Genomic DNA, 15912 nt, shown 5'->3' with positions numbered 1-15912 from the left:
GCATTTTTAATTAATTATATAATATTTAGATACTTCAATCTCATATTTTCTTATTCGATAAAAATGGCCTTTACGATATACATACTACTACGACCCTATTTGAATTTGTATAGAAAACAAGCATCGAGAAAAGAACTTGGCGGGGCACTGCCGTGCCCCCAGATAACCAGTCGATGTAGATAACCAAATATTCAATTGACCCAAGTGTAACTAGCTGCTGTTTGTGTGTTTTGTTGAATAAAGAATAACTCTGAACGGTTTGGAACATGACTCCATAGTAACTTTTATTCAGCTTAAAATTACCTATCCAATGATGTAACACACAGTGGGTTACCGTTTCGAAAAGCAGGAGTAGGAACGGGGTGAACTTAAATCAGTAAGAGTCTGACACTCCCTCTCGCGTCGCCCAAGGCGGGGAAGACATTGGATGTTTTCCTCTTACAAAAAAAAACATACATAAATACCTAACTATAACATCGATAAACAATACTTCAAAGAAATGACTAGTTACTTGTAATAGGTACTTATCATAGCATTACGAACTTTCTACGAGACATGATAAGTGTATTATTAGCCCTAAAATATGCGAGATGTTGCTCTGATAACCTTTATAAATTGTGTTGAAGTAGGACGAATGTCGTCAGCAAATGTCCGAAAGGATTGAGGAGCCACATCAGATTTTTAAAATCTGATTTTACCATTATTTAGCAGCAAGGAAGCTGATTTTGCAGCACGAATTCTAGATTTAGCAGCAAGATATATAACTAGATATATTAATGCAAAAGTGGCTCCTCAATCTAAACGTTTAAATTGAGGAGCCACCTATAACTCGTTAAGTAATAGATGAATATTTTTGAAAATTTTGTATCATTTAGCAGCAATTTTGCATATTACCGTCTACAAATTTCGCTTCTGTGGCGCTAAAATGTAAGAAAATACAATACTTTTAGTATGGCTCCTCTATCTAAATTTAACAGGTGAATTTCTACTGGATATGAGCGATCAATTATTATATTCGACATAATGATCATTTAGTAGGTGTTGTGTTTGTTTTTGCAGTATAGGAATAAAATAGTAAAACAGAGTAAATTTTGTAGATGAACGCATTTTCTTTGGCTCCTCAATCCTGACGTTCTAATTATATATGTTTGACTGTACCCACCTGAGATAACAACGGAATCTAAAGCCAGAGATACTAGCATTTAGCAGAAATGTCTGCTAAATATATCTGCACAGTTCAGCAATGTATTTAATTTAGATTCTGAAAAAACAATACTTAACTATTTTCTTGTAAATTCAGCGTGTAGGGTGACCACAGTTTGAGGCTATCTACAAATTATTATTTCTCTTACCAACCGACAATAATATTTATTTAACAAAGTGTTCATTAGCAGTGAAGTATTCTCGTTTGTATATTCACGTAGAAAATAAATACTTAACTTGGATTTCCTATAAATATAAAGTTAATCATCACGTTTGTGTCATCATAGTTGAATTGTGGGGATATTAATAGGTGCAATATTGTGCAGTGATTGATAATTTAAGTGCAGTACGATATCCTGTTTTCAATGTAAGTACATTTTGTGCCGACTATTGCTATTATTTATATTTATTTAATACGCAGTGTTCGGATTCGAAGTTTACAAATTGAAATAGAAAAAATTTAAGCACTTTCATGTTCTAACATATTTGTTATTATTACGTTATGAAAAAATTCAACAACCAGTCGGAACCTGCGACTTTCGTGTCGTACCATGCTATATAAAAATTACTAAAAGTCATTTTATCCAACGAAATATTATTAGATTGATGATTGGTCGCTTCGACTAGATAAGTGACTGAGGATATTTATTATTATTGTTGTTTCAGAACCATTATGCCGAAAGGCCGCCAATCGATAGTAGATCTGGTGGATCAACAAAAAGTATTTTCTAAATATGCTGAGATACTACAAAATCCTAACATTAAAAGTACTGACCCTATTTTCTTATCCCCACAATTCAACTATGATGACACAAACGTGATGATTAACTTTATATTTATAGGAAATCCAAGTTAAGTATTTATTTTCTACGTGAATATACAAACGAGAATACTTCACTGCTAATGAACACTTTGTTAAATAAATATTATTGTCGGTTGGTAAGAGAAATAATAATTTGTAGATATCCTCAAACTGTGGTCACCCTACACGCTGAATTTACAAGAAAATAGTTAAGTATTGTTTTTTCAGAATCTAAATTAAATACATTGCTGAACTGTGCAGATATATTTAGCAGACATTTCTGCTAAATGCTAGTATCTCTGGCTTTAGATTCCGTTGTCATCTCAGGTGGGTACAGTCAAACATATATAATTAGAACGTCAGGATTGAGGAGCCAAAGAAAATGCGTTCATCTACAAAATTTACTCTGTTTTACTATTTTATTCCTATACTGCAAAAACAAACACAACACCTACTAAATGATCATTATGTCGAATATAATAATTGATCGCTCATATCCAGTAGAAATTCACCTGTTAAATTTAGATAGAGGAGCCATACTAAAAGTATTGTATTTTCTTACATTTTAGCGCCACAGAAGCGAAATTTGTAGACGGTAATATGCAAAAGTGCTGCTAAATGATACAAAATTTTCAAAAATATTCATCTATTACTTAACGAGTTATAGGTGGCTCCTCAATTTAAACGTTTAGATTGAGGAGCCACTTTTGCATTAATATAATTATCTAGTTATAATTATATCTTGCTGCTAAATCTAGAATTCGTGCTGCAAAATCAGCTTCCTTGCTGCTAAATAATGGTAAAATCAGATTTTAAAAATCTGATGTGGCTCCTCAATCCTTACGGACATGTCAGCAATGCTCTACTTAAATTCCTACTATGTATATTTCAAATACAAAACATCACCTTTAATCATCGATTGGATAGGCAGAGGGCGCACATGTACCTAGGTCCCCTCGCTATACCTACAAAATAAAACACTATAAGGTTTTACCATTTTTATTTTCGTCAAACCACATTACATTAACTATTGTTTTCTTTTCTTCTTCTTCCCCTCTAATAATATCTTTTGATTAATTTTATTGCGTGATCGAAGACAGTCATTCAAGTACCTGGGACGCGCCGAAGTTCCGGTGTTTTCATGGTTGTATCTACTGTAAATCCAGGCTTACAGGAGTTGCAGTAGTGTGGGGAGATGCAGCGGGCTTGTCCCAAAAAAACATATTACGCCTTTACTTCATACTGGACTGGCGTTTATACTTACAGACAACTAACTAATAACGGTAGGTACAACAAACAACCTACGAGGCTTGAATGAGATATTATGCACTAAGTTCATAATTATGTAGCTTGGCGCCAATGATATGCCTCTTCTTTGCATGACGGTCAAAAGGTCAATCAGGTCTGTTCGTCAGTACTAGGTCAGGCTAAGGTAGTCTAGGTTTGTACCTAGAAAACTCGTTTATATTTATTTAACTATTTTTTTTGTCGTCGCTCCACTTTAGGATACTCGTGTCGTGGGTGCGTTTACAAACACGTTTCACATACCAACACATGGCACTCAGACGGAAACAACAATTTGTGGATCACACACAGAGTTGCTCCGTACGGGAATCGAACCCGCTACTCGTTGCACGGCAGCCAATTGCGCAGCCACCACACCAACCCTGCAGTTAGTTCATCTATATTTACAGTGTGCCATTAACATAGGTAATCAATAATCATAGCAAAAATAATTTTCAATTAATATAAACTTCTATATCTATAACAAAAAAAATATGTACGTAATACGCGCGTGTCTACGGGCTATGGAGAGGAGCAGCCTCGGTATAAAAATTGTAGACAAACAAAATAGTGTCATAATAAGACAAAAGACCCAAGAGATAAACGCACTTGAAGTTTAAAGTGGAAATGGGCAGGACACATTGCCCGCTCTTCTACAGACGAGTCGAGCAAGCAACCAATTGGGTGGTCCCGGAGCAAAAAGGAAAAAGGGCAGACCAGAAGCAAGGGCAGGGCAGAAGGCTCGTTGGGTCGACGACATAACAGAAGTGGCAAGAAGAGACTGGGTGAAAGCAGCTACTGTTAGAAAAAAATGGAGGCAATTGGAGGAGGCCTATACCCGAAAGGGGCCATGACATATATAGCTTGTAATATTTTTATATACTTTAATAACTGTAAGCTGTTATTTGATTAATAAAGGTTTTTATTATTATTATATTATAGACTTCGTTGATTAGGAATAAGGGTTCACACAAAATAATACGAATAACTTTCTGCATTCATTTTATTTGACACTTTTACTTACAATTAAAATTATCACAAATAAACAGTGAAAATTACTGATGATTCACAGAATCTAAAAGACGGCAACGGCTAGACCTCTTCATTTCTAATGCAACTTGACACAACACAAAGTGACAAATTGTTATCAACTAAAGATTCTTACATTGCATATTAACATTACAGAATTTAAGAAAAACTTATCCTACTAAAAATATCTTGGATATTGTTCAGTACTATTTCAGAAATAAGTATTTCACAATAATTTCAGCGTGTTCTCCTCACTAGGGTGATGTAAGAGTTACTGTTTGATGCCGCCCACCTAGCAACACAAGTCGTTCAACTCTTTACATAAATCATTAGCGCGTCCTGAAGTTCCGAAATAGTCACTAATTAAATGGAACTTATAGGGGAAAAAGCAGTACAAAACATCAATACAATAAGTTTGGAAATCCGATGTGACTAATTGAACAAGTCTATTATAAACCAGATTCCTTGCTTCCTACTATGACGACATAAAACAAACTGGTCGGAAAGAGAATATTTTAACAATAACGCGCTGCCTACACACGGGCCTACCGCATACTTCTACGAACCCATTTTAGGGCACCGCCTTTTACATAACAGATTTCCTCAAATTAGCGAGCGACACTGATACGAAGTAAAAATAACAAAGATGTGATAACGCTTTCTAATATTCTTTTTTTTTGGTATTTCAAACATTCATTATTCAACATTTAATAGAATTTTTAATTACATATTTATACACATTTTTGTAAATTACATCGCTTATCAATACCGCCTTTTGATTGGACTTAAGGCAACGATTAATTAATATTAACAATACAGACATTCGATTTGTAGGTTTGAGGCAATTTGAACAGAAAAAAAATCCGCGAAATATTGCCAGTTGTCATTAAAACTAAAAGTCTACTTAATTACTAAGTTTTTGTAACAGTGTTACAGAAATAGTCGTAAACATATAAACGACGAATGTTTAAACTTAAAGCTAAAATAAACGTGCATACTGTCAGACAGTTCCATTCATCACTGTAGAACTTAATTTAAAACTTAATCATTAGTATCACTGTTACCAGTATAAAAAAAGGAACTGAATAAGTTGTTGAGTACAGATCTAGTTTAACTTTGGATGTAAGTGGCAAAGAGTTTATTCCTTATCAATTAACTATTTTTCATGAAAAGGCCAGTGCTTAGAGTAGTCTCTGAGCATCTGTAATCAAAATGTCAACATGGTAAAATTATCTTAAATATAGACATTAAGTAAAACTTCTTACAATCACCACTGAAGTTTCAAAAGTAGACTGCCGGCAACTCTATATCAGATTCATTACTTTGTACCATATCTTATCATAATTATCATTATGTAAATATTAGTCTAGTCATGTTAAATATAGATACTTATTAGATGTTTTAATGCATACAAATTGTAATTAAAATTATGATAATACTAGTTTTATGCTTTGAAACAATAGCATTAGAGTCACCAGTCTGTTAATTTATAATAAACCATTGCCAAATTAAAAAATAATACAACTGGCAAATAAAATACAGATATAAATAATTGGAGTTTAAACCACAAGGAATGCAAATAGTGACATAATAAGCGGTTTGAATCAGCAGCATACATTATGCATAATGCATGTAATTGGTCATGAACATGATCATTTAATGATGTGTATTATACATACTACTCACATTCAATGAGGTATTTACAATGATCTTCATTTAAAAATATTTTTTTTGTCAACCAAAGCTACTAATCAAAGGCCTTATTTTACAATAGTCTCTTTTGTATTACTTTTTTTCTTATTTTTTCTTTCTTTATACTAAACTTTCAAATGCTTTATTCCTTTACTGGTTACATTAAGAGTTTATAAACCTATCTCCACAAACAACAAATGACACAGAACATTTGATTTTACTTAAAGCAATGATTTGTAACTTACTTATAATACTCTAGCATTTTCTATACAATGCTTAGGATGTATTTTTAACATCCTGACAAAGTTACTGCAAGCTTCAAAGAGCATCTCAGTGCCTGGGAAGTATAGTAGCTAACTTGTTGTAATTCAAAAACCTGTTGTTAATTCAAGTCTAATCTTGATGGTAATGGAACAATCAAGTCATCATTACATTACTGTTAACAAAATAAAGATAATAATATATCAATCAAGATTACTATAGGACCTAAACAAGATTTTAAATTTCTTATAAGAATTCCACTATATTGCTTTAAAGGCACTTTGAATTACAACAAACACTTCAGTGATGTTAAATTTACATTCTATAAACATTAAACAGGATCAGTTATTTATTGAATTCTTTATAAACAGGCCAACGCTTAGAGGTAGTCCCATCGGCAGGACCTAGTATTCAGTTCCTCTAAGCCGTGCCTGTTAGCCTGTACTACTTTTTTGCTTTTGTCGAGTTACCCTGCTTGTGTGGAGGAGTCCATCTTAATGCAGACGGGTCTACAGTCAAACGAGGCTTCTTGAAATGTGAGCTAGCCAACTGTTCTGCGACTATTTTTGGTGTTACACATATAACATGCTGACCTTTCCAATACTTTACCATGTTCATTGACTGTAATGTAGAAATGATGTCAGTTTGAGATATCCCCGTCATGGAACTCAAGTCTTTGATGCTCAATGTGCCTCTACTCACACTTAATACTTCTAATAAGACATAAGACCAATAAGATCTGTAACTCAATTTGCCCAAATCTGATAATGGTTTTTCTGGACTACCCACTACATGTTCAAGTCTGGACAACTCGTAACTAAATGCTATAAGTAGCTTACCGTAACCTTGTCTCTGATAAGGAGGTAGTGTCAGTATACACGCCACATTGTTCCCTTCCGGGGAGTCCTTCTCTTTAGAGAAATATCCAACAAGATGTGCTCCTTGCTTGTCAACTTCACACAATATATAAAATAAGAATTGCTCTATATCAAAATATAATGTTTTGTGATCTAAGAACAATTTAGCAAGTAAACAAAGATTTTGACAGTAGATTTTATGTTCTTTGCCATCTGCCTCGAATATAGCTATTGTTCCCTTCCTGTATATCTCACTACCCTGTGGTTGTCGCGCTGTGCACTCGCTCAGGTGGTACCTGTACGTTTTCTCCATTCTCATGTATTTCAAACAGTATTCGCATATCCATAGCTTAGACTGCTTGCCATACTCGTCAGGATAAGGACTGAAGTACCATGTGTCTATCTCATATTTGCCGAATTGGATTCTATCGATGTATTTTACTTTAGTGATAGCTTCGTGTTCTTTCTCAAGCGCTGCCGTCGTCGGGTCCATCTCTGCGTAAGACTTCTGGACGTGATTAATTTCATCATGTTTACGTTTTTGGTTCCTTGTTATTTTCCGGCCGGATTTATCAGTGAGAAGGTGGTCACAATTTATGTTGTTATTCGACTGTTCGCACATGTCGAATCTATCTGACATAACCCTGTGTCGGGATACCCATTCATCGAGCCTTCTATCGTAGCCGACATAGTGCACATAATACTCGTAGCAGCCCTCCGTGGCATTGTATCGCGTCTGTATAATCTCAGCCGGGTGCCATGACTCATCCGAACGCCGCACCAAATAATGCTCTCCGATGTCGAGAGGCTGCTCCTGTGCCGATTCCGAATCTTCATGGTCCGTGCTCCGGCACTCCGGATTAGGTAATTCATTATTCACTATAGGTTTTTCTAACTCTTTATCACCTTTTGCCATATTCCAACTGAAATCAACAATCGTATCACGCAATACCGCGCAACGCGATCTATCGAAGTCGCCATAATAGCATAGATTATAGAAAATCAAGCGCGCAAAAACGTGCTATCATAGAGCTTCACCTATAAAGAACCGTAAAGAACTGTTATCGGTCATTATAATTAATTTGTGTTAATAAATAAACTCATAAAAGTAATTACAATCTAAAACATAATATTTTAATTATTATAAAGCGGAAATTTATTTATATAAACATTACACAATCTACAAAAAAATATTTGGATATTTATTGAAAAAAAAACTTTATTTCTTTGTCTATGACTCTAAAATGTTACTAGCATTAAAAAATAAGTCGCATTTAAGGGAAATCGAACAAAGTTAGGTGGATTTTCATAGTAATGAAAACTTTACAAATGCAGTCCTTCAAAAACACATACACTATAGCGTTACCGCTAATAAATAAGACGAACTGATTACGATTATCTAGAAATTTTACATATTTAGTAATCATAATCAAAATCGCAACATTGCAGATTACTTATTTTTACTGAAAATACTCAATGGTTATTCAATATAAATAGTCCTGAAATATTATCTAAATTAAATTTCAATATATCTAGTAATACAATAATTACGATTTAATCCACCCTTACACGAGTCTCACTCCTCATCCAACTATAGGCAGAACCATTTCGTTATCCGTGCAAGTAATAATTTAAATAATATTTGCAAGGAATTTAACCTCGGATCGAGGTTTATCTAGGTTTTACAACTAGTTTTAATTTGGCTAAATATTGAAAGAAGATAATTAGTTTTTTTTCCCTTTCTTTGCTTGAATTATGTGGCATTCATTATATTTTAAAGCTTTTTAAATTAGTAGTACTCACATACTATTATGTTTTCCAAATTATATATTCACGTGGGGATTTATAATTGGCTGAATAATACCTGTGCTAATTGTTATTTTTATCTGATTTTGATTAGCTGTAAGTCCTATATGAATTATAAATAAATATATTTAAGAAATATACTCATTTTTATTGTAATATAATACTTTTGAATAAAATATAGTTGTCCATCCATACGTTTACAAAATCCGTTAATTTTAAAATTTAAACTAACTATATTCCCCGTATATTTTTAGTAGAAATGGTAAAACTGAAGTTATAGTGGGCAACATTCTGTTTAATGCCGAACGTACGTAATCGGCGAGCGAAACGTCTGTAAAGTGAACGAAACGGAGGTTTCGGGAACAAATTACTCTTATCGCTAGCGAAGAGATATGAAATTAATATTTTTATCGAAAAACTGTGCAGTTCACTTGTACAAGTGTTGATTGTGATGCGGATGTGTATTGATTGAAACTAGACGTGGAACCAAGTGCAGTTTTACCAAGTCAGAGATATCTGAAGCCACCCTTAATAATTTGTGCTTTATTAGTGACAACGGTCGAGTAGAACGCAGAAATGCAGGCGATTAAATGTGTAGTGGTCGGTGACGGGTAAGTTTTCTATAATTATTTGAAATGCATGCTTTCCTAGTGTAATTGGTAAACTGTCTGACGTCATTTTTAAATTGAATCGTCTTCGTACAGAGTTGATTGGTGCCGTATCCAGCGCGTTCGATATTAGAGCTGGTTATACAACGATAATACACGTTTTATTTACTATTACCATTGTGCCATTGTGTTCTCAGGCTACGTAGTTTCAGTAAGAAGTATGAGTAACAAGGTGATAAAAACTAACACGCCAAGTAACCTACAGATTATTGTTCTCGGCCGTAGTAATGTTTGAAACATATGCCGTCATTGCTAGGGTCACGAGTAAACAACCAGATGTAGAAATGAATTGCAGGAAGTAGTACTTTCATGTTCCACCATAAAGCAAATGTTGCTGATTATGGGCTGCTAATGAATTTATGTTGTGTTCGAAATTTAAAGTTGAAACTGATGTTTTATTAGGGCAAATGGCCAGTCATAGTTTTATCTGCTTCATTAAGCATAGGTAAAGGTTTCTGACCCTCAGATATGTTACAGTTGGGTACTTAGAAAAAGAAAAAACACTGACTTTTGTCAAGCTACAAGAAAACAAAAATGAGTCATATTATTATGTTCTGATTTGAGCCTTAGCAAAATTCAAAAATCATACAGTAATTTCCACATAAAAGAACTACTTAAATATTTTGTGCAAAATGTATAAACCTATCATAGATTTATGTTTCCTTTCTCCAATTTAGGATGACATTTCAACTGTACTCTTACCATAAAACCTAATTTGAATATGTAACTTTTTAAATTAGCTGCAAAGGAAGTCATTGGACAATCACATACATGCCAAGAATACTAAATTGAGGGTAAATTGGCATGTTTATTTTTTTGTGTTTAAAAGGTCATCTTTTATTCGACATAAAGATAAAAATTGTACTTTTTAATATCTTATCAAGAACCCTAAAACTTACTGAGTAAAGATAAAGACTGATAAAATGTGATATAAGCTGAATGTGTGTAATTTATTTGTTTTATGATGAATAATAATACATAGATGTACAAGGAAAAATATGTTCTAGACTATTGTCCAATAATAATAACATTTTGAGGATTGTATTACAAAGTTGCATCATATTACAGTATTCTGTAATACTGAAAATTGACCTAGATGAACAGAATAATACAGACACATGTTTCTATGTACAGTTGACATGCAATCTCAGTTTGTCATATGTAGAACATTGATCTTAATATCCCAACTAGCACAGTAGTTGAAATAGCAGCCTATTTTGCAACTTTTTACTGTATAGTAGCACTTCAGGATTTCAGAAAGTGTTTTTAAGTTCTACTATTGCTTCTATTACTGCTCATAGCTGTAAATATCACAATGGGTAGCAGATATTGAACCAAATGCTACATTAGGTTTTATAAGCGATCATTTTACAACCCATTTGCCATCTATAGCTTTAAAAAAGAGATATCATAGAATAATTTGTAATGCCCCTGTATTGTTCTCACTTATACCTATGTACAATTATTTATTGGAAAATTGTATCAGTAAAAATGTAAACATGTATTTTTTCAAAGAGTTATGGATGGAGATTCTACCTCATTCTTCTCCATTCGAAGCAACACTTTAGAATAAGGACCTAGCTTCACTGACGGATAGACTATAATTTATTTCTTATTCTGTTGAAATTTCAAATGTACCTATTTATGGTATAATTGGAATAAATGATTTGAATTTAAACTAACTATAGCAACATAATAAATGTAGATTTCAAATGATTTTGTATGTAATTTCTTCAAGATAGTGATTATCAATTACAACATACAAGATGTCTACTACTGATCATAGTCCTACCTGTAATGACTTCTAGATTAGTAGGTTAGTAGCTACCTATATCGAGAGGCCATTGTCATGTACCAATTTATGACTTAATAATATATCATAATGTAAATTATGTACCTAAATACATAAATAGTGACATATATTTTATGAACAATAAGTACAATAGAAAGGAAAGTCATACACAATAATTATATGCCCCTAATAAATCATAACATTTAAACATACAATTTTATATGGTAAAGCCAAGTAATTTAACTCGTAAATTATACAATGTGTCATTCTCATTATGTCCATCTATGCTATACCATAAAATTACCTAAGTACCTAATTAACCGATTTTCAAGAATGATAATAGATAGGTAGTTAAAAACAACAGATTTAAAACCTGTTCTCTGAAATTTTTAAAGAAATAAATTCATTTAAATTAACATTACGGGTTTAAAGACCAACCTGTCTGAAGATCTTCGTGCTAGAGATAGACATTTACTTATGCCAAAACTAGCTTCTGCCTGCAGCTTCACCTCCATTTCTGTGGGATAAAAGTAGCCTATTTTTTATTCCAGACTATAATCTTCCTCTGTTCCAAATATTATCTCAATCCCGAGTAACATAAATAAACACTAACTTACAAACTATCACATTTATAATATCAGTAAGATTCTTTCTCTAGTATGACTTACCAGGATACTAAAATAATATTAAGATATTAAAACTTTTTAGCATTGTCTATTCTTCTCCCTACAACAGTAAAATGAAATGTACAGTACATTCTCATTAGCTGTGCTACGCATATCTTCAATAAGTTAAGTCTACAATCTCATATTGCATCGCAACATGCACAGATGCTGTGTAACTCAATATTATGCAGTTAATTGATACTGTGATATATTGCTGTGCTATGTGAACCTGCCCTTACTGAGTCATGTTCATGTAAATATGGCCTTATGAGATCATGAACATGTGCTGTCTCATAAATAAAAGTTTTATAAGTTCCTAATGAAAATTTACTGATTCATTAGTTGAATCAATCATATTAAGGTACTTATTCTACTTTTTGGAATTGTAATTGCATATTATTTGAAATTAAGCAAGTTTGCCTCGATAACTACTACTCTTTATAAATAATATGTTCATAGTTTTCTGGGCCAGGTACAAATAAATATGTCCTTAACACTTACTAAAGTACTTACTGTTAAAATTTATTACATGGTTTTCGGCTGGAATGCACAGAATTCATTGTAATTTATAGATACCTAATTTGTATGTATTTAACAAACATTATGTGAACATGACTAACACGAAATGGCATGGCTAGATTGGCTATTAACAAATAGTTTTAAACCATAACAATATCATATTTGCTACAATAGGCGCAAAAATATTTGGTATGATTAAATTAAAGTATGTGCATATTAAGGCAATGCAGTTGTATGAATAGTTGGTAGGTGCTTTTTGCCATTCAAAGATTGCATGTAGGGCAGGCTCAATTACTCGTAATGTTTGACTTCCTTTTAGCTGTCTTCTTACAAAGACGCATACTGCTATCTACATAGATTCTACAATATCAATAGTTAGTTTACTATAACCTCGAATATTTACGTGTAGTATATTTGCCGTATTTACATGTCAATTATACCCAATTAGCTAAAACGAATGACTGAACAATAACCTTATTTTTAGTTTTGACTTACTAAAAAACTACTTATATAAAGATATTTAATTAAATGTAAATATTAAATTTTCAGCTTAGTTCTTCCGCATTATTAATTATACAATAATAAGCTTACATAAGCTATTACAAAACTTCTTAGCTATTAAGTATTTCGCCTACTAACAGAATCATTGGTTTTAGCGCCTACGAATCACTGGTTTCCTCGGATAATCTTCGACCTTTGCTTTGGCGCACACATCCTTGAATTTATAGTAAATAGCCGCACATATGGCCCGCCATATCATAACGATGAGTCAGGGTCATCACCATATTCCCAAATCTATTACGTAGATACGATATAAACTCGGTTTTTAGGTGAATTAGGTTATATATAAAGAACTAGAACTAAGACCTAGGCTAATGTAGTCCACTAACACACTAATAATAAAAATCTATTTCTGTCCGTCACACATACTGATGTTTTTACAATTTCGCTCCGACTTTGAAGGTCGTTACACAGAATTGGACGCACCTATTACTTTTATTTAATACTGTTTTACGATATTTTGTATGTGGCTTAGTATTTCATTCAAGAAAGGTTTTTTAAAGTCTCGTATGGATTATTTATTTTTATAGTTACACTAGAAAGCTAGCGTTTCTTCACCTAAAAGTAACTAATTTACTTGAAGTAATAAAACCTCTAAGCTAGTCGTTAGCTACCGAAACTGCGTTCAAGGAAACTAGGAATTTGGTTGATGGTTTTAAAAGTAAACGAAAAAGAAAGAAGGATTTTATGGCAGAACTTTCAAACCAGTTCCAGCGAGCAGCTCGAACATTTTAGATTTATTTTGCGAAGCTACCCCACCATCGACATCGAGTTTACGAACGACTTTGGAAATAAATTACTCAGCAGTCTACAAGAAAGGGACTACAAACTGCTTTCTAAAGGTTGATCACAAAGTTATGTTAACAATACGTAGAACATTGTAATCAATCACTTTCATCTTGCCTATTCTCATGAAAACTTACTCTTATAAAAAGTTACTCTTATAAAATCCTGGTATAGTACCCATCGTTATTTAGATATGTGACAGGAAGGAGGGGCAACGATGAGCGATATCATCCGTCAATATGTGCATATAGGCAGACATACGGACACGACCTTGATCCTCAAAGGGCAGAGGTGTATTGTTAGGCCATAGACAGCCAATGACGGAATGAACTATTCGATCATACTGACACAAATAGAGGCCAATAAAATTGGTATGAGAAGAGCCAGGTCAAATGTTTATCTGCAAATTGTAAAAGGTTACTTTATTAACCTACTCGATAATATTTTTAGGTCAAATGGACCTGTGTTTTTCATCCGTGCTTTGGCGCTCTCATTACAAATTGCTGAAACAATGAATGTTGCAACATCTATTATAACTATCATACTCAATGATAGAACTAAATCCAATATAATTGTTAAGACAGTGGAAGCAAAGTTTCTATTTTTCGAAAGATTTCCTGTCTTTGTGGATAGAAGTCGAAACAATGCGCCTTTTAGTTATACCATAGTGCAAACAAGGCCCTAAAACACTGATCTTTTAAAAAAATTACATTCGTTTCGTTAATGTTTTACATGCCTACAATAAGAATGTTTTATTATGAAACTGAACACAATTATAAGTGTTATTTAATGGAATATTTTTGTCAACCTGTGACAACCTCCAATGCTGAATCACTTCCTTACTCATCCATCGACTAACGAATATAAAAATAACTGTATGTTTGTCACAAACTGAATAACTAATTTATTCAAATTGGGTAGCTAATTATAGTTAATCACACTAATATTATAAATGTGAAAGTTTGTTTGATTTGAAAGTTTCGATCTGAAACTACTGAACGGTTTTTGATGAAATTTGGTATACATACAGGATATGAGCTGGTTTGGGAGATAGGATAGGATTTTTATCCCACTGGAACGCGGGCGAAGTCGCTGGCAGAAGCTAATTTTTAATATTATTCAGTCTAACTATGTTGAAATAATTGAATACTATGTGTATGGTTTTAGAATTAGGTTACTCTATCAGATACATGATCGAACGTTTATTCTCAACACGAAAAGGAAAAAGCTAACCTATCAGTTATCAGAATAAATGATATGAAAATTCCGATAATATCCTGCGCTCTGCATACTGGAAAATACTAAATTGGTTAACTAAATATAGAACCGCCTATTTAGAACATGCCAGTATCGACGTATCGACTTTATCGAGTTTTTACGTTATCTTCATGACCAATCGAATATCGATAAAGATAGATTTACTGGGATTTTGCGTTTTAAGAACCTGACGTACGTTTTATTATGATTCAAGTAATATTTGCAATAAGGTGTAGGTAATTGAAACAAACTAATCACTGTTATCAATACAAACAGCTGGATAATCTAGTAGTTCTAACTGTGAATAATTTAGAAAGTAGGTACCTAATAGTAGTTTTAAAACTGATAATAAACTAGATATTGCTAACAATGATAGTCATTAGCCACAATAGACATTTGAGACTGACATACGGTACCAACTTACTTTCGTTTTTATTGTGTAATCAATGGATTAGAGCCGCGGGCATTCTTGCAAACGTTCAACTGTCCCCACGACTTCAATGTACGCCCGCATATACTTCATACGTAATCAAATTAGTAGTAACCGTAACCCCGCCTTTTAAACACGGCTTTCAACTTGACAATCTGATTGCTTTTATTCCAAGTGATCGATGCTGGTGGCTAAACAGACTGTTTGATTTAACTGCTATTGAAACAAGTCGAGTTATGTAAGCCACTGCGGTATGCAGCGCTTGTAACCTTTTGTGTAACTTGGAATTAAGATTAATGT

At 33.1% G+C, this 15912-nt stretch overlaps 2 protein-coding genes across 2 annotated transcripts in view; one reads left to right on the top strand and one right to left on the bottom strand.

The window, feature by feature from the left end:
- Positions 1-4278: 4278 nt before the first annotated feature.
- Positions 4279-8133, bottom strand: LOC118264162 (histone acetyltransferase KAT8-like). Its single transcript, XM_035576579.2, has one exon. The coding sequence runs from the start codon at positions 8042-8044 to the stop codon at positions 6716-6718; it is 1329 nt and encodes a 442-aa protein (XP_035432472.1). The 5' UTR covers positions 8045-8133; the 3' UTR covers positions 4279-6715.
- A 1082-nt stretch (positions 8134-9215) lies between these two features.
- LOC118264163 (ras-related protein Rac1) overlaps positions 9216-15912 on the top strand; it is a 30146-nt gene continuing 23449 nt past the window's right edge. Inside the window, exon 1 of the mRNA XM_035576580.2 lies at positions 9216-9545. Coding sequence (XP_035432473.1) covers positions 9511-9545 — 35 coding nt within the window. The 5' untranslated portion in view covers positions 9216-9510. The remainder of the gene's footprint in view (positions 9546-15912) is intronic.

The sequence above is a fragment of the Spodoptera frugiperda genome, chromosome 26, assembly GCF_023101765.2.
Source record: "Spodoptera frugiperda isolate SF20-4 chromosome 26, AGI-APGP_CSIRO_Sfru_2.0, whole genome shotgun sequence".
NCBI lineage: Eukaryota > Metazoa > Arthropoda > Insecta > Lepidoptera > Noctuidae > Spodoptera > Spodoptera frugiperda.
Note: the sequence above shows the minus strand (reverse complement) of the source record. Positions and strands in the feature narration are given on the sequence as shown.

Excerpts from the sequence above, each read along its gene's own strand:
- LOC118264162 (XM_035576579.2), bottom strand. The coding sequence starts at position 8,044 with ATGGCAAAAGGTGATAAAGAGTTAGAAAAACCTATAGTGAATAATGAA.